The 20,001-nt window shown below is 29.8% G+C and overlaps 1 protein-coding gene across 24 annotated transcripts in view; it reads left to right on the top strand.

The window, feature by feature from the left end:
- The window catches only part of LOC129920905 (voltage-dependent L-type calcium channel subunit beta-3), a 142,601-nt gene extending 128,758 nt beyond the window's left edge, over positions 1 to 13,843 (top strand). For 14 of the 24 annotated variants that reach the window (XM_056002398.1, XM_056002404.1, XM_056002409.1 and 11 more), the window contains 5 exons: positions 3,301 to 3,800; positions 3,872 to 4,039; positions 7,306 to 7,423; positions 7,783 to 8,010; positions 12,112 to 13,843. In XM_056002398.1, the coding sequence (XP_055858373.1) occupies positions 3,301 to 3,800; positions 3,872 to 4,039; positions 7,306 to 7,423; positions 7,783 to 8,010; positions 12,112 to 12,635 (1,538 nt within the window). In that variant the 3' untranslated portion in view covers positions 12,636 to 13,843. Of the gene's footprint in view, positions 1 to 3,300; positions 3,801 to 3,871; positions 4,040 to 7,305; positions 7,424 to 7,782; positions 8,011 to 9,685; positions 9,845 to 12,111 lie in introns of all 24 variants that reach the window. The other 10 variants (XM_056002406.1, XM_056002412.1, XM_056002407.1 and 7 more) reach the window with 4 other exon arrangements.
- Positions 13,844 to 20,001: the final 6,158 nt, after the last annotated feature.

Genomic DNA, 20,001 nt, shown 5'->3' with positions numbered 1-20,001 from the left:
AATGGGAAATATGGAACTGATTGCCCAATAATCGAGCATTAAGAGTCTACATTTTTTGTAATTCATTGTTATTACTTATAATGATGTGCTCTCTAGAGCCTTATATTGTTTAGTTTATCAGCTATCGAAGGCTTTTGGTCAAAAATCTCATGTCGAAATCGTTCATCTCCTTTTTGTGAATCGTTTTCAACCAAACAAACAACACAAGAAATAAAATTTTCCAGGCTTTTTCTTCACAAACAAACAAATGCTATAATTCCTGATTTCCAATACACGAGTATTATTTTCAAACACTTTTTTGAATGAAAATTGTTAAGCAATAGCCATTATGGATTTGGGCCTCAACCAACAAGCTTTTTCAGCCAGATCTATCTTTAGCTTTTTGCTTCCAGTTTCGCACGTCGCGACGCGTCGAGTTGATTGACGTTCCCTATCACTTAGGTTTGCAACTTAAGATGAAGTCTTTTCCTACTGTGCTATCTATCTGTGTTCGAGTCGAAATCTTTCAGTGCCAGACCATTACCTATTGTTCATGTGCTCGTCGTACAGTTCGATATTGTATCTTCTCCAATCACCTTTAATTCATACGGGACTAAAAATGCCCGAAAACTTTCCTCTCGAAACAATCCAAGATGTTTTCATCCACCTTCGTCGAAATCTATGCCTCTTCACCATAAAGCAGTTTTGGATGATAACAGTCTGGCATAATGTATAGGGACACCTTAGTTACCCGAGAGAGTCTCAGAATCAAAGATCAAAGACTTGATCTCGTTCCTCAACGCAACAAAGTGGATTTAGGACTGCCTAGACACTTATTTTTCCTCTTAAAATCAATCTAAATTCTATCTTTAAATAAATCCAGTTATCACTCATAGGTTCCATGAGTTTTGGCATCAAAACGGCGCATTCTGCGCTAATTGGGTCATCAAGCTCGGTTGCTTTGGCCGCCATCTCTGCCTACCTACTTACCTACCCGAGAGAGGGCTTTGCTGATCAATTGCCTTCTAAAACAAAAGTGGAAGTGGTTGGCAAGAGTTCGATTTTAGCGCTAGTGCTGTTGTCTGTATTATTAAAAACGGAACCTAGTATGTAAAGTCATCAAAGGTATAGGTGATTTTTTTTTCTAAGATCCAACGTAATGCGAATATTTTGTCGATGTGGATTTTACTGAACTAAAACCACACTGATAAAAACTTATCAGAATGTTTTTTTTTTCATAGGTTCCATGAGTTTTGGTATCAAAACGGCGCATTCTGCGCTAATTGGGTCATCAAGCTCCGTTGCTTTGGCCGCCATCTCTGCCTACCTACTTACCTACCCGAGAGAGGGCTTTGCTGATCAATTGCCTTCTAAAACAAAAGTGGAAGTGGTTGGCAAGAGTTCGATTTTAGCGCTAGTGCTGTTGTCTGTATTATTAAAAACGGAACCTAGTAGGTAAAGTCATCAAAGGTATAGGTGATTTTTTTTTCTAAGATCCAACGTAATGCGAATATTTTGTCGATGTGGATTTTACTGAACTAAAACCACACTGATAAAAACTTATCAGAATGTTTTTTTTTCATAGGTTCCATGAGTTTTGGTATCAAAACGGCGCATTCTGCGCTAATTGGGTCATCAAGCTCCGTTGCTTTGGCCGCCATCTCTGCCTACCTACTTACCTACCCGAGAGAGGGCTTTGCTGATCAATTGCCTTCTAAAACAAAAGTGGAAGTGGTTGGCAAGAGTTCGATTTTAGCGCTAGTGCTGTTGTCTGTATTATTAAAAACGGAACCTAGTAGGTAAAGTCATCAAAGGTATAGGTGATTTTTTTTTCTAAGATCCAACGTAATGCGAATATTTTGTCGATGTGGATTTTACTGAACTAAAACCACACTGATAAAAACTTATCAGAATGTTGGCGAAGGGCTTCAGGCGTTCATATATTACAGCGGAGAGGATCTTATAGAGAATGTTGAGGAGACTGATTCCTCTGTAGTTCGCTCAGTTCTCTTTTTTCAATATTTTAATTAAAAGTAGACATTTTGTTCCAGTGGTGTATGCTTCACTTGACTTAACCCATTTAGAAATTCTCAATTCAATTTTCGTAGACTTTCACTCAAATATTTCAATTTCGCAAAGAAAAAACGTGTTAATAGCGATCAGATTAAGATTTCTAATCAAATAGTGGAAATGCTTTGCAGTTGAAAGAAAAAAATTCAAAGTTTTTCTCAACCAATTTGAATGAATTATTCATTGAATTCGGTCGAATTGCAAATATAATATAAAAAGAATTGTTAAATTAAATGTCAGTTCGTTTTCAATAAAAGCTCCTTAACACTTATACCGTACTATAACTTAAAAAGCCAATTACAGAATCAAAAGTAACAGGATCTGAGGTATACCTACGTTTTATATGTTACTGATATCCGAGGCTCACCATTTCTTTTAAATATTTCATTTTTTTCCACACTTACAAATAAATTAAACAAACACTAAAGATACATGAACAAACAATTATTTTAATTTAGTATTGAATTAGATACATCGTTAAGAGGAGTTTTTTTTAATTATTATTTATTTTATTTTCAGTTTATTTTTGAAATTATGTTTTTATTTTAATTTAGTTTTTATTATTTCTTTTTATTCACTTAACATTTCGTACACAGTCCTCCACAGTGCATTCGTCATAGACGATATGCTACTAACTCAACCACGCATGCTAATACTATAGTATTTTTTTTTTTTAATGTTTAATTATAAATTTTTTTTAAATTAGCTTCAATGCACGGTTTTTCTTTTTAACTTTAAAATATTATGACCGCTTAAAGTTTGTGTTTTGCAAAAATGAAATTCGTAAGCAGCTAGTTTCTGAGTAACACTGAGCTTGTTTTTAAGTAGTCGAATTTTGTTATGTAAATTAGCAAACAATTATCTCTTAGCAAAAAAAAAAAACGAAAATCCTCTTCAATACTAAGGTTATTGTCATATATTTAAATCATCTCAGTTCTGTGTCATTCTGTCATTTAAATCAATTCTGCAAAGCACTCCACTTTCATTCAAGAGAATAATATAATTGATCTCAAAACTTGATCTCATATATTTTTTTTTTTTTCGATATAACTTAATGCAACATCATTTCTCAGATTGATAACTTCCCTCTAGTCATAGAATTTAGTAACAAAAAAAAATTAACTTTCTCACATACCAAAATTATGATCAAAAATCAAATCAATTATCAAAAAATTATCACTATGGCGCCGTAGTGAGTAGATTCACAATTTCATCAGAGAAAAAATTCGTATTTCTTGATACTAATATTAGGCGACGAATCAGATTCCATGGGACCATCACGCCACGGCAAAACACCTTTGGCCACACCACCTACCAAGGAGAAGCGCAAACCGTTCTTCAAGAAGCAAGAGACATCCTCACCTTATGACGTTGTGCCATCGATGCGTCCTGTTGTGCTAGTGGGTCCAAGCCTCAAAGGCTACGAAGTAACGGATATGATGCAAAAGGCTCTGTTCGATTTTCTCAAGCACCGATTTGAAGGCAAAATTATAATAACACGTGTTATGGCGGATATTTCATTAGCAAAACGTTCCATAATGAATAATCCGTCAAAACGTGCCATTATGGAGCGATCCAGCAGTCGATCCGATTGCCTATCCAAAGTACAAGAGGAGATCGAAAGGATATTTGAATTGGCAAGAACTCTTCAGTTAGTCGTACTCGATTGTGATACAATTAATCATCCGTCACAATTAGCAAAAACTTCTCTAGCTCCAACAATAGTTTATTTAAAAATTAGTAGTAGTAAGGTGAGTTTGTTTTATTTTTATATAAAAATGCATAAATATCAAACTTTTGAAAATGTCCAATTTTACTGTAGGTTTTACAGCGATTAATCAAATCACGTGGCAAATCCCAGGCGAAAAATTTATCGGTACAAATGGTCGCCGCTGAAAAACTAGCCCAATGTCCACCGGAAATGTTCGATGTTATTTTAGATGAAAACCAATTAGAAGATGCCTGTGAACATATTGCTGAGTATTTAGATGTAAGTTTTGTACAGATGACGTTTTGAAATTATGTGTTAATAACCGTATTATGTTTGGATCATTGGACCGTTTTATGACATTTTTCTTATAAAAATAAGTATATTACGTTGATCTACTTCATTTCTTCTGAAACACATAGATTTCATTTTGTTTCTGCTTAAATCCTTTTATCTAAACTATTTTATGCTTGGATATAATACATACATGTAAAGACAGTAGTTGATACCCATGCAGTTGAGATGCACTTAAATTTTGTATGGTAATGTTAAAAAAAAGCCGTGAACTTTAAAATATTTTACCAAAAAAACGGAGTGAATTTGAAAAAAAGTAGCTGGAAAATTAAAAAATAAATTAACTTAAACTGAAATTCAATTTATCGAATTTTTTTATTTTCCCCTAGTCCTTATTACAGCTTAAAATCAATTTTTCATGTTTTTTGGATATACTGTTTCCTGGGGTTTTTGTCTCCCCTTCGTTTGATTGTGCTGTTTGATTGAGCAATTGTTTTTCCGAATACAGATCTAACGATCCGTTCCGTACTCGTACTACTTTTTTTTTTAATTGCGTTTTCGCAAAAACAACCTGTCTGTTATGTTTACTCTTGCCGCATTAGAAATAATTTTCTTTAAACACTGAGCCAAAAAACAACGTAAAATCAATCGAAACCACTTTGAATCAATGGAAAATCACTACATTTTTAGCCTAAAGTGGAAAATGATTGAATCAAAGTAGCACACTTTAAATCTAAGTTGTTCACACATTAAAAAAAATAAAAAAAGTAAAACTGGCATCCGCTGGGGATCGAACCTGCTATACCTGGGTTGACAAGCTTGTGCTTTACCACTGTGCTATCTCACTTATAACAATTGATGTGACAAACTGTAACTTAACCATAGGACGATTTTTAGAAAATTAATGAATATATTTTTCACCATTGATTCAATGTAGAACGGATTAAAAATTACTATGCGTTTTTTCTCTGGGTGAAGCAAAAATAGTTCTTATAGTTTACAAGTTAACTTATGTTTTCGAAAGTCAAACTTATCAAAAAAATCCCTAAATAATTTTGTTTCCAAAAATAAAAGGAAAATTTTACTCATACATACAAAGTGAAACAAACATCTAACAAAAAATGACTGTATATTCATACATACATATATTTCTCAAGTACCTACACAGAGAAAAATAGACCACATAAAATAGAACAAAAACTATAAGATTTCTCTATGGTTTTCATCCAAGAAGGAAGCCTTATTAAAACAATCGGGTTTTCCATATTGTTTTAAAATCTGCACTTGTAGGGTTTTGAAAAGAAAAAAAAAAAAACGACGACCAGGCCGGGAATCGAACTGAAGACTTCAATTCATAAGTTGCCCGCCTTACCACCTGACCAACCTGCTATGAAAATATTGATCGCGATTTTTGTTCTAGTGCCAAGTTGCAAAAAAAATGAACTTTTTACATCAAATTTTAATAAGATTTTCTTTATAAAAATAATAAGAAATCCTTATAAAAAAAACCTTATTAATCGTTGCTTTTAATAAGATTTCCTTACGAAGCATATGGGCAGTAAAACAATATGGCAATCTGTTATTTTTTAGGTGGTCATATTTTTCTCTGTGTACCCTTACAAAGTAGAATTTTCTGTTTTTCGTGGCCACCGAAAATTAAAATGCAGCCACATCAATTGATGCCGTTAAAAAAAATTCCCTCTTATGGAGTCTTTTCCTCGCGTTCTCTTGCATATGCAGTTTCAAAAAAAAGCACGTATACGCCACGGTGAATTTTGGAAACGTGCAAATAATATGAATAACAACTTTGGCCTATACAATTAACAAACCCTCATCGAAATTATATAAACACATGCACTCAATTATTGCACAATAAAGTAATCTTGTTGTCGTCAGTGTTAAATAAATAGAAAAACTTGCCTAGAGCTAGCGGCTGATCGAGAGGGAACCGATTTATGTTAATTTAATATCTTCGTGACCTTTCTTGAATCAATAAATTCAATCGTCAAGCCCACTAAGGGTTTAATTTATTGATTTATATTAATATCATAAAAATGGTTCATTTATAGTGATGCGGTAAATTGACGTGTTTTTATAGAAACGCTGCATTTTTCTGTCATTTCCAGAATCCAAAAGAGTTCAAAAAGTTTTTGGGTTTTATAACGAAAGGGCTTAGGTCCTTTTTCTTAAAGTCTAACCGTATGTTCCCATAATTTTTTCTCTACCTGTGATATGCTTCCAAAGAGGTTTCTCGTTGCACTTTTTTATTAACTTTTGTATGGAATCTATAAACTAATAACTGTTTCAAATCATAAACGAATACACAATATTTTCGAGACAGACAGAAATTCATAATTAATAAGGCTGAACAAATTTGAAACGCGTTTCATTTGTATATTGTTTCATATGTATATTGTTTTATCTTTACCACACACATTTCTTAAGACATTGAAACTGAATTCATTTTTAAACCAATCTCTTGAATTTATTTGTTAGGAAATTTTGAACAAAATTATTAATTTTATTTCTTAATCTTCGTCTTTTTCATCGCCTTTGTCATACATTTTTCAACGATTCCAATAAAATAGTTTATTCATGCCAAATTGTGCTATTAAATGAGAGGTTGGAAATTGAGGATAGCGGTGCATAAGTGCTCTTTTTGTTTTTTTTTTCAATATATCTCGTAAACAAAGCAAAGTTTTGGCATAAAAGTTTTGAAATACTTTTTCCGTCACACTTGAGGATTAAACCCACACCAAGCGAGTTCAGAGGCCCTTACAATAGAGATGTTGCGGATTTTTTCACATCAGCCGGATGCGGGTTTTTGAAAGATCATATCTGCAGATGCGGTTGCAGATGTTTAAGATCTTGTGTAAAAAATAAATATTTTGTCCGGAAAGAAAGATATCTATTAAATTTAAGACTTTCTGCATTTTTTCTGTGTTTTGCCTTAAAGAATCGGTCACAGTCTATTAATCGGTGTGACCTCGATTTTTACGCGCCATTCGCCCGCTCCGCCCAATTTCTTTTTTGTCGCATCCGCATGAAAATCCGCATTGATTGAGGATGCGGATGCAGATGTCCAAATTCTTGCGGAAGCTTCGCATTTGCGGGTGCGAACATTCGCAACATTCCTACTCTACACTACACACTGAGCTACCGCGCTTGATTTAGTTAATTAGCAATGGACTAATCAGATTTTTACTATTTTCAGTATATAAATTAGCAACAAATCGTATTCTTTTTTTTAACAGACGTATTGGAAAGCAACACATCCCGATATCAGAACGGCTCCTTCGATACCAAGACCATTGCAATCTCAGGAAGCATCACCATCGGCGGAACAAGCACGAATGGGTCCAACACCACCTGGTAAGCAAGCAATTAAGATTTCCCCATAAAACAATACAAAATTTAATGCTCATATAATTTCAAACAAAATAAATTTCATGCAATTTCTATCAATTCTTATATTCATTTCAAATTTAATTTATTACCTTCTTTATTTAAACAAAAAACTAAGTTTTATAAAAAAAAATAATAATCTATAAATTTTTAATTAATTTATCCACAACTACATCCCTATCATAAGCCCACCATATAAACAATTCTCAAAAATAAACATAACAGCACTAAATTTTACAACATAAACAAAACAAAAGTTAATTTAAAAAAAAAATGGAACAAAAGCCTTACAACAACAAAATTTATTATTTATTTAATTTGAATAGCTGAAAGTAGGGAAAAGGATGCTAATCAGGATAATAAAATTCCAGAAGAAAAATATAATGAAAGAGAAACAAACAGAGAAAGAGACAAGGAAAGAGACACAGACAGAAACATTGATAGAGAAAGAGAAAGAGACAGGGAAAGAGCAAGAGAAAGGGACAGAGAATGGGAAAGAGAGAGAGAAAGAGAATGGGAGAGGGAAAGAGATATAGATTGGGAAAGGGATCGAGGTAAAAAAATAATAAATTACAACTTCATTATAATTACCTTTATAATTCTTCTTGTTTTTCAAAGTACTTTTCTATTCTCTTAAAGTAAAAACACTTCTTTGCTTTTTTATTTCCTATGTAAATCACCGTATTATTTTGTATTTAGTGCTTTTTATTTCTGCAGTATTAAATGCTTATAGGTTATTTGGGTGGATTCTTTGTAGGAACCAATAGATAGACACAATATTAGTCTTTGTAGGCGAACAAAAACAGATTTATTTAGTACAACCAACTTTGTAGATTGTTTCTCATTAAGAATCCATTGATGACTGTATAATTAATTTCTTTAGTAATAATCCCAGTTAAGCAATTTTAATCAATATTTCATGTCCTTTATTACATATTGTTAATTCATTGACATAAAAATATAAAAGAAAACGTATGTATATGATGGTAAAAACATATTTCGACAGTGTACTAACCATATCTCGAAATCAGGTATGGTACTTTGCTGCAATTGTAGTAGATGAACTGCATTAACTTCAAAAAAAAAATATAGGTACTGCCTTTAAAAAAAATCTACTACACGATTTTAGTTTTTGAACTTATTTTTTGTTTTAATTATTTTGGGGTTATAATTTCGTGATAAAATATTAACAGAGCCGCAGCACATTCAATGTTTTTTTTTAACTGTTCATGACTTTTGGCTCTTAAGGATGTCATTTTCGGTTTTATGCATAGATATAGCCACTGACAAGTGAACACGCAAGACGCTTCCAACGAAACCTTATTTGTCAAATTGCAACAAGTAGTTTAGGAGCTATGATATCAGAGATGAACATAGTGACAGTGACTCTCCTTTTTTCACGGTTGTTGCAACTTAGTTCTCTAGCAACTACACCTTTACTTACAGAAAAACATCTTAGGCCATTTCGCTTTTGTATTCTTAATCAATTTTTGAAATAATTTTTAAGGTGGTAGTTAAACTCTGAGTCGGAGCACTTCAATTGTAGAATTTGAGAACATATGCGAATGGTAGAAAGGATAATTTTTTTTTTCTTAAAAGACAACGTTTTAAAATTTCAGATTTTCTACTCATTTTGAAATACCTATATATTATGCTTGTTCATAGCAGAACCATGAAATCAGAAAGCCGTCTTAAAAAGCATTATAATAATTTTCCGTGGTGCCCATCCACACTTCAAACTTCCTAAGTGACGAAAAACAACTATGGGTTTAAAATTAAACCGAAATGAAATCGAGATTTCGGATTTCTGCTATGATTGAATTTAATCTGACTCAAAAAGCACTCACTGAGATATAAAAGGACGTTTATATGGTCAGCAGCTCAGAGTTTGTCATGTTTAAATATTTTTTTTATCTCAAGCACACACCCTGTTTTCTTATGAAGTTATCACGTAAAATTATTGTCCGTAAACCGACTTTACAGACAAGCAATGTTTTTTTAAAACGTACGTTTTTTTTAACGTTCACGCATTGTAAAGTGATAGCAAAATGTATTTTGTAAGACGTGTTATATCACGTATATATTTACTGTTCATGAGTTAACACACCAAGTTTCTAGGTTCTAGGTAGAAAAACTGAAATAATATATTATAAACCTAAAAAAAAAAAACAACCTATTGACAAATTATTCAAAACACATCTTTATTTCAAACATTTCATTCTTTTCCAGCCTTTACTCCAGATGATATTCCCGGATCCTATTCGATATATTAACTTTTTTTCCAAGCGACATAAAAACCTTATTTTTTTTTAATTTACAAAGCAAAAACACATCATACATTTTTAAAGTCCAACTGCTTTACATCAAAACAAACAAAAATGTCTCCAGGTGCTAAGAGTTTGAAAACAAATCATCGTTACAATAATATGTAACATTTTTTATTTTGTGTTCACATATACTAACACAATGAATATGGTTAATTTTGTTTTGAGATTTAATTACCTTTTACTGATATCAATATGGGTTTGAGAAGAAAAATCAAGAAACATTATATTCATTAATTCATGTGAGTTTAAAATGCGTTGACAAAAATGTTCTTTTCAAACTTTTTTTTAATAACAGCCCTCACTGTATTAACCCTTTCATCATCATTGTTTTTTTTTTAATAAATTTTAACAAAATGTTTTGAATAATTGTGTTAATGTGTTTTTGTTGAAAAATTCATTTTATAGTTACACCTGGTGATGTTCGCATCTTTAAACATCTATAATAAAAAAATAATATCTTCGAAAGAAATATACCAACCTATACAAATTAATACGCAATATAGAAAATAACATTAATAATATCTTCGAGTGAAAAATGAAAGAAAAAACAATTAATATAAAAAATCAATTTTAAGTTCTTAGTAAGTATCAGATACTCTAAGACTGAAAGTAATTTTATAGTAAGAAAGCATTTAATTTATAAAGAAAAACATCATAAAATGATTTTTTTTAAATAACTTATATTCAAAAGGATGCCTTAAACACTACGCTTATAAAATAAGGATAATCCAAGATGCGAGTTTTGTTTGAAGGTGTGGTGTTATCCCGGCTTGAATAACTTTGTTTGCTTTATTTCCTTGAGGATTTTGAACTCATTTAAATACGACCGTTCTTTGTCCGTCGTAAAATTGAGTTTTTCTTTAGGTGCATGAAATAGATGGTGCAGGGTCATAAGACTATTGGCCCACCCACTTGGGGGATTTATAAGGGATGGTGCAGTGTCAAATTTAAAGGGGCCAGAAATCTCACTTGTCCACAAATCAATTATGGACTTGGTTCAAGCTTAAAACTCACCCAAGTGGGTGAAAAGTGGACACAGGATTCTTGTAGATATTTGACCCATCGATTACCAACTTGCTACCTACTTAGAAGTGCCAAAATTCACAATGCTGCCGAACCCCCTTTTTTTAATTGTTAAAATTAAAATAGTCTTGATTCTTCCGAATCCCTGGTCTTTATTTAGAAACTATTTACATTTTTCAGAATTTTGAAGAACTCTAAACCGATTATCTAATTATTCTTTGGGTATTTTATAAATGTTGTAAACAAAAACTATGTGTTTTTTAGAGATGCGCTTTTTTCCCAAGAAAAGCAAATCGAAGAAGTTTTTTTTTTTTAATGTAGAAACAATCCTAGAAAAATAATATAATATGGTATTTTATGTGACAAAGTTTAGAACCACTTTTTTTACTCAAAAACTTCTACACGTCTACACGTATAATTTAACAAAAATTTTTTATGATTTAATAAGTTTAATTATTTCCAAAATTATATATCAAATTTGTGAATAATTCAAAATCAAAAAAATCCAGAGTTCTTATAACCAAAATCGAACCCAATGTCGGTAACTTTTTTTAAGATAAATTATTATGTAACATTGATTTCAAATGAAAAAAACATTTCCGACCTCCATTGCGAGATTGACGTAATCGCAGATTTAATAAGTCCAATATTTTGTTTCAAAAATTTTTAAAATTTCGTGACTGTATCTTAATAAACATCATTTACAATAACGTCATTCTTGCAATAAAGGTGTGATTTTTTAGGAAGATCTCTGTAGTCCATGTTAGATTTTTATAAATACGAGTACCTATAGCTGTATTATAAACATTTTTTTATTTGTAAACTGCTTTCTCAATTCCACTTTTAAAGTGTATTTATAGCGTTAAATACTATGAGTTTTGATTTTTATCCACTTAAATATAGCTTTAAAAATACCTACCTTAAAGTTCAATCAAATAAACTGCATGAATGAAAAAAAAAACTAAACTAAATATACCAACATGCAATCATAAAAATTAAAAAAAAAAAAACATTAAAATACATAGTAAACTATTTATACATAGTAATACTTAACAACAGTTTTTCCCTTTTTGTTAGCAATCAATTTGTTTTGTATTTTATAACAATATATACCTATACTATACAAAGTATTTGCTAATTTGTTTTCTTAATAAAATTCTTTGGTTTGATTTGAATTTCAGTTTCAATGGTTTTTATCCTTAAAGTTTGTTGGTTTTCCTTTTTTTTTTGTTTTGTTAATTGCTTTTAAAAGATTGTTTAATTTGATATTTGTGTTTTTAATAAAAAATTTATTTTCCTATTTAGGTGTTTCCTATCATCATAATCGACGTCAACCATCTACACGACACGAGAGGGAACGTGATCGTGATCGCGATCGCTACGATCGAGAACGGGAACGAGATCGATATGATCGTGATCGTTTCGATCGCGTAGATCGAATAGATCGAGAACGTGAACGTGATCGTCTACATGCCCGCGAACGTGATCTCATGCATTACGATCTAAATAGCGAAGAGCTTCTTGATGAACGAAGTTATGGTGCTGATTATACTAGAGGAGCTGGAGCCAGAGAAATGAGTGGTGCTGTAAGCCATCATCATCTAACATCTTCCACATCAGGTATGCATCATAGTCGCAGTGGTGGTGGACGTGTTGACGATATCGATTTGATGCATGATCGCGATGATCGTCGATACCCGTCATCGTCCCGTGACAGAGATCGAGGAGACGCATCACTACCCCCACCATCCTCAAGTCGACGCGATCGTGACGAATATAGTCCACACAGAGGCGGTGGGAGTAGTAGGAGAGTACTTAATGCCATGTAGGAATCGTGGATATAGGGGTGGGATCAGATCGATTATAATGATGTGCAAACAAATAACCATGATGAAAGTAATTGTATCGATATTGATCATGATCATGATATTGTTCAAAATTCTATCAACAATCATGACGATCCTAAGGATTGTCACACTGAGAAGACGAATGTTGTCGATGTCAGCCTCGATAGATTTTATTAAGGAGATTTATTGACAGAAAACAACATCCAAGATATCTATTTCATTTTATTTTATTTTTGAATTTTATGTCCTTTTTTTAATTTAAGCTTTTGAATTATATTTAATTAAATATAAAAAAAAGAAAAACTATAAAATACAAAAGCAAAGATCCCTTAGCCTTATTAAATTGCGATATTAATACATGCAGAAATATGTATTTTCGAAAAATAAAATAATACTTGCATTTTTTCCTCTCTAGCAAATAATTATAAAAATTAAAAAAAAGTAAAAAATGATTTCTATATTTTATTTTAGTAACATATGTAACGTATATGAAATAATTTCTACAAGTGCCAAACTAACAAAAACAAAAACCAAAATAAAAACATAATATTTAATTTTGATTTTAGTTAATATCTTTTTTATACATTGAATAATAATACGTATATACGCTAAGAGGAGCCTAATGTGTCTTAAATTCTATAAATAAATTTAAATAAAAATTAAATAAAATGCATGTGAAATATTATCTTGATCAGTTATATATCTAAGTGTCAGCTTTAAAAATAAAAAAAAAAAACATTTTTTTATGAATACAAATATATTTATTAAACAAAAAAAAAAAAGAACCTAAAAAAGTATATGTGTAAATATATAATAAAGAATTATAATATTATTAAGTATGGTCGAGATAATATTCCAGCAGAAGCATACGCTAGATCAAAACAAAAATTTTAACAAAGAAATAATCTTTAGTAAATCTCCTTAATTGAATCTATGAGATAAAAAGTTTTATAAATAGTTAGCAAATGGAACCAAAAAAATTATTTTAATTATACTTTACTAATAAATAATGGCTTACAAAATATTTCATATAATTTTCCTATTGAAACTTGGCACAAACCCGTAACCGGAAAGCATTTTTCTTCTCCATTTATTTTACCTAGTATTAAAAAAAAAATTAGCTTATACAAAAATTTAAAAAAATATCTCCAATTGACGCAAGTATTTATTTATATTTTTGCTTGCACTATTTTTAACTGAATAAACAAAAATGCTTACTAAAAATCATTTACTTATTTATTTCTTTATTTATTTATTTTTTAACATAAAAATGTTTACAATCAGATCTGACCTGCTCCTAAGTACTCTCTGCGCAATTCCAACCGTGATCGTTTTTTTTTTTTTGTTTTTATATATGAATACACTTTAATTTTAATGCACTTAATTTTTAATTTCACTGTCGGATTTTAATTTACTTGACAAAATTTAAAAATCAAATAAAATTTTTCCTCAACATTCGAACAAAAAAATTACGTATGTTTAAATTTTTTAAAAATATTTTTAAAACATGCATAACCATATTTTTAACCCAATTGAACAATCATGGTAAAATAATCGAATTGATCACTGCATCCCTAGAATTATATGCAATACAAAATAAATTGTGACCTAAAGTTGCTTCGTTTTTATGTAAAAGTTGAAAAGTATTTTTAGAGCTCTAGTTTTATTTAATAGAAAGTGTTTAAAAAATATATTTTTTTATATTGGATCAATACAAAGTTTCTGAATTCAGTATATTTAAATTCATCATGAATCTGCAAAATCAAAGAACGATCAAAACTCAATTCAGTTCCAATTTATTCACTCTGCATTATATTTAAAATCTGCATTAAAAATAGGAAAACTTTCAAATCGAATACAATTTCTGAAATTTACTTTTTTAAATAGCGACATTAATTCTAATGAAGTAAGAATGAATTGGAGCAACAAAAAAAAAGATATCTGCCAACCATCTCTTGTTTTTCTATTGTAAATATGAAGTTCAAGATCAAATTCATGCTATGTTTCTGTATTTGTAAGTTTAACTTTTTAGCATGCTGAGCAACATCGTTTGCAAAAATTTAAAAATATATTTTTTAATAATGTTTAATAGACCTGTATTGCGAATATCAACTACCAATTATTGATAGTTGATATATACCGTAATTTGGTGTTTTAAAACATAATTAGAGGGAATCAACTATCAATAGATACATTGTTGTAAATCGCAATAAGGTTGATATTTTCTTACCCACAAAATCAAAGCGTGTGCTTTTACGTGTTGTTGCATGAATTCAAATCTGCTGTGCGTTGTCCACCATCAGTTTGGATTACTTAAATTTTCTATATTGTATTGGCCTTGCAAACGAGCTCCCGATGAACACATACTTAATACATGATGTATGTCTTTAAAGCTAAAATATAAAAACTTTTTTTTTTACTTAAAAAAAATGAATAAATCAATGGAAAAAAAATACATCAACTACACCTATATATTTAAACACATATACTGTACTTTGTTTCAATATGGGTACAAATTACTACGAAAACTTCATGTCCTTGGAGTAAATTTGCTCCACTTTTGAGGGAAAATAAAATCTCCCGATTCTTCGATATTTACTTTACTTTTTCAACACAGAAAATTTGTCTACCTAAACTAACCGACAACCCTGGATTGGAATGATTGAAATTGAAATTGTATTTCACCAATATTGAATTAATAAAATTTATGAAACAATATAAATCTGTCCCAGGTGAATTTATCTTAAAATAATTCTTTTTATAAGTTTAATTTAAGACTTAATTAATATTTATTGAAAAATAAAATTTTCCTGAAAAGTAAAGATTTTCTTTTTGTTCCAATCAACTTCAGTAATGCTTGCATTTGCTTCACTTTTTTTCAAATTTGCTTAAAAAATGTCAAGCTCTGATCACCGAATTGGCTATCGAGAGAAAAGCCGGTTCGAGAGAAAACATGTCATTTTAAATATAAAATTAAATCGATTTTTCATTTCGCGGTCGAAGCAAAATACACAACTACATTATCTATGTACCTACATATCAATGGTGTTTGGTATTAACATGATAACTACATTTGAAAAAAAGCCATAAAAAGGCTTGTTTGAAAATTTTTGCCTATATTTTCACTATTTTTTACTATGAAAATTGAACGTACGTTTAGAGGTGACTATTATTATTTAGAATAATATCCTTGAATAATATTCTTTTCATAAAAATTAATTATAAACTTTTTAGCCCTGATTTTGCAATCGTCAGTTAGACTATCAGAAGAATAAATATCAATATAAAAAAAACTTTTATTCCTAGGAATAAGCTCTATCTGAGTTTTATCTGACTATTGAAAAATTGGCCCTTAGAGTGATAATTTCAGGTCTTATTCCATTATAAATCACTTAAATGTGCCAGATTACATGGGCCTAAATTTTTCTAGCTTGGCCAACCGTCTTCTCTTCCTCTATTATCGCATATGCGCTTTAACACGTATACGCCACGAAATTTAATAAACACTTGCATTGAATAATTATATTAAAAATTCCTTTCCAGGGATTTATTGGCTATCGATTACACAATCCTTTAAAGCGACTGTAGCGCTACATCATTATTCATTGTGGATTTTCTTCCTGTTGTCACCTCTATTCATACATGTAATTATTAAATTAGAACACTTTAAAATGCTGTTTCACAAAATACTAAAAAAACATTTGAAAGCCATAAATGGAAAAATTAACATTTTTATACAGAACACCACAAATAAATATATTTAGACAATTAGAATTTAAAAACCAAGACAAAGAATTGGTTATGCCAGAAAGAACACTTACCATATTGGTAAATTGCGTAGTTGTGTTAGTTTTGAATATTAATTCTGTTGGCAGCTTGTTAAATCAGGTTGTTCAAGTCCGGTTGTTTTTGTAAAGGTTGGATTAGGTTGACCCAGGATCAGCGTAGAAGGGGATGTTCTCTTCGTCGTTGGTTAATATCAAATCCTCATCCAAAAGTTCCTTATTGCTTCTAGGTACCGCTGGTTAGGATGTCTTGGCTGATTTATGACTCTTCCTATTATTGGGTTTGGGTGCTTGATTGGATAAGATATTTGTCGAGTTTTATAATTTTGGCTTCTTCATACAGCCTTTTGTTGCTGACGTGTTGTTTGTCATAAACAAATCGAACGCACTTTATTAGTGATAAACCCAAGTCTAGTAGCATAATTTCTTGCTATATAAACAAAGCACGAGAAAGCTCTTCTGTGTCCTTTCCACAAAATTCGGGAGTGAAATTAAACAAAATTCTTAATATACAATAATTACACAAAGATTTTTTATTTGAAATACGTTACCGAAAAAAATGCAGATCACAAAAAAAAACGTAGTGCAATATCCTTACCAATCTCAAAATTTTACCATGAAACAATTGAAATGAGAACAAAAACTCAGCCCTAATTTTTTCCGATTGAGAGGTTTCTGTTTTGAGAAAAGCTTTATAAGTTGAATTAAAAAAGTTAATTCAAATAAAAATTTATTATGAACAAGTACATACAAACATAACTGTAGATATAAAAACAACACTTTCTGTTAAATTTACTATCACTTCCATTATAAATAAATACGCTCAACATTAAGGAAAAAAAACACAAAATAAGGAAACTGTATAAAAAAAAAAACAACATTTAAACAATTTTTTACAAACATACAAATATGTATAACACTTTTTTTATGAACAAAAAAACATGTATCTATTTTAATTACAAGTAAACTGTGCTATAGAAATCCGACACAGAACACACATATTGAAAAATAAAATATTAATTTTTGTTCTGTAATTTAATGTAAAAACGTTTCGCCTTTACAGTTTTTTTTATAAACTAAAAATACAAAATAAAATATGACAAAAAAAAACCTTCTAAGAAATTCAAACGTCGTAAATACAGCACCGGCTATTTTGCATAGTTATATAATATATATATAAAAAAAAATACACACACATAATAAAATATCTTAAATTTTTCAAACTTATGAAAACAAAATAAAAGAAACGATAACTTTTATTGTTAAAACAAATATTATCAACAGTTGCTATAATGAATACATTTAATATAATTACACGCTAAGAATGGCAAAATAATGAGAAATTAAAAAAAATAAACACACACACTTCTTGTATAAACGTTTTTCGATTTCGGTTTCTAATTTATAAGTTTAAAACATTATAGTATAATTACAAATAAAACAAAATATATTATTATATACTAGATTAGGTAAATTATAAATTACTTTTTAATATGAAAAACAAAAAAAAAATCATCTTTTTTAATATCAAAAATAAATGAAACCAACAAAATACAAAAAGAAATTAAATTCTTATTAAAATGCGAATCTTTTTTTATAAAAAATAAAAACTATGATTCAAAGTGTAATGTTACTGTTAAAAATAAAAATAAATAAATTTTACAAAAAAAAATAAATTAAATAAAAAAAAATTTCTTAAATTCGATAAAAACAAACAGTTATGTGAAATCTTTTAAATAGAATTATTTTCGTCCGTTTTTTCAATGAATAACTTAAGTGAAATGCAAAACAAAAGTTAAGAAATTATGAAGAACTAATACAAATTAATTAGCCTCAAATTTATTTTTTAGCTATAAAAAAAACATGAGACAGGACGTTATAAACGTGTAATAACTAATTGTAGTCTTTTATTTTTGTTTTTTTTTATCATTTAATAATCGAATAGTTATATAAAGCTTAATGATGGTGGCAATATTCGATTTGTAAAAATTCATAGATGTTAATTATATATACAATTTGCCGCAGAAGTGTCTAAAGGATGCAGGAAATAAATTAATATTTATTTTATAATACTATTATTACAATTCAATTTAAGTTCTTTTTGTACTTGGATACAAACTCAAACAGCTTTTTTGTTAAAATGTTTGTATTTATTATATTGACATTGTAAATTGTTTTATTGCTTGGTTAGCCGTTGAATATGTTAAAAACAAAATGATATGAAAAAAAAATTAATAAATAACAAACAAAACTTTTCAACATCCAACCGATTTTGTTTGAATATTAAAATTTAAAGAACTTACAGCTCTGCTCTGATTACCGATCCGAAATTTCATCGCACATTGTTAAATTTCTCTTATCTAGCAAAATTCAATTTTTTGACCAGTAATAAACTAAACCAGTATAAACTAAACCAAAAAATAAATTGCAAAATTTTCCACCGCTTAAGTGAATGAAACAATTTTTTCACATTCTCAATTGATTGACTTACCTACTATATCTAGATTTAGAGTCAATGTGGGTAAATGTAAACAATTTCATGTCTTTTTTTTCTTTCGACTTTAGATTTTTATATGTTTTCACGGAACAACTTGAATGGTATCTTCAAATGCAAATATGAAATGATGGCAATTCTTCTTTATAAATATAAACAAATATTTCCCAAATTGTTTACATTACTGTCAAATATGGCATGTTTACAAATACCCCACCATGTTTGTGTTTTTTTACAAATTCGGGGTAAATGTAAAATTTAGATTTTCCTCTTTATCATATGGATAACAACTTGAAAAACGTTCAAGAAGGTATTTGACAAAAACTTTTTCAAATTCCAATAAAAGTTTTTGTTTTCTTCCTTTGATTCTTTATATAGGCGCCCAATATGCATCCTGAGCAGCTCTGAACGTCATATTTTGTTTTTTTTTTACGTCAAAGACCGATTTTGCAACATCATCCACTGAAAATGATGGTGTTGGCTACTTTAAAATGTGACTCCGCGGCACTTTACCAATAGTAATTGACTAAAAATACGTTATTTTTATTAAAACTAATAATTTCAGCAAAAATATATGTTCATATTTTACACCCAGACGTATACGTTGTTTACATTTACCCATTATGAAAAATATTCTGGGGTAAATGTCATGTATTTTAAAATTTGCTTGTATCACATAGAATCTACATCAAAATTAAAAACAAAAAAGTATTTGCAAATTATACTGACTTAATTGAATGCGCACAAATATTTAATTTTTCTGAAAGACTAACGACTTGTTTGGCACTTTAAAAAATTATCTTTCACGGAAAATACGCTCGTCGAATGAATTCTCTCTCGACAGCAATGAGCTTGACGTATAAGTTAAAAGATACATGCGTCCGCGATTTGTACTTATGTATGCATCAAAGGGATATAACTGAAGCTTGTTATGAGCCATGTTTTCATTTACCCCTGTTTACATTTACTCACATTGACCCTACTTTTTAAAAAGCCAGAAGTTTATTCCTACACTGCCGGTCAATAGAATAGGTTCACCTTGTAAACGGCAAGGAAGACCTTTTTTATC

This window comes from Episyrphus balteatus, chromosome 1 (genome assembly GCF_945859705.1).
Source record: "Episyrphus balteatus chromosome 1, idEpiBalt1.1, whole genome shotgun sequence".
Lineage (NCBI taxonomy): Eukaryota > Metazoa > Arthropoda > Insecta > Diptera > Syrphidae > Episyrphus > Episyrphus balteatus.
Note: the sequence above shows the minus strand (reverse complement) of the source record. Positions and strands in the feature narration are given on the sequence as shown.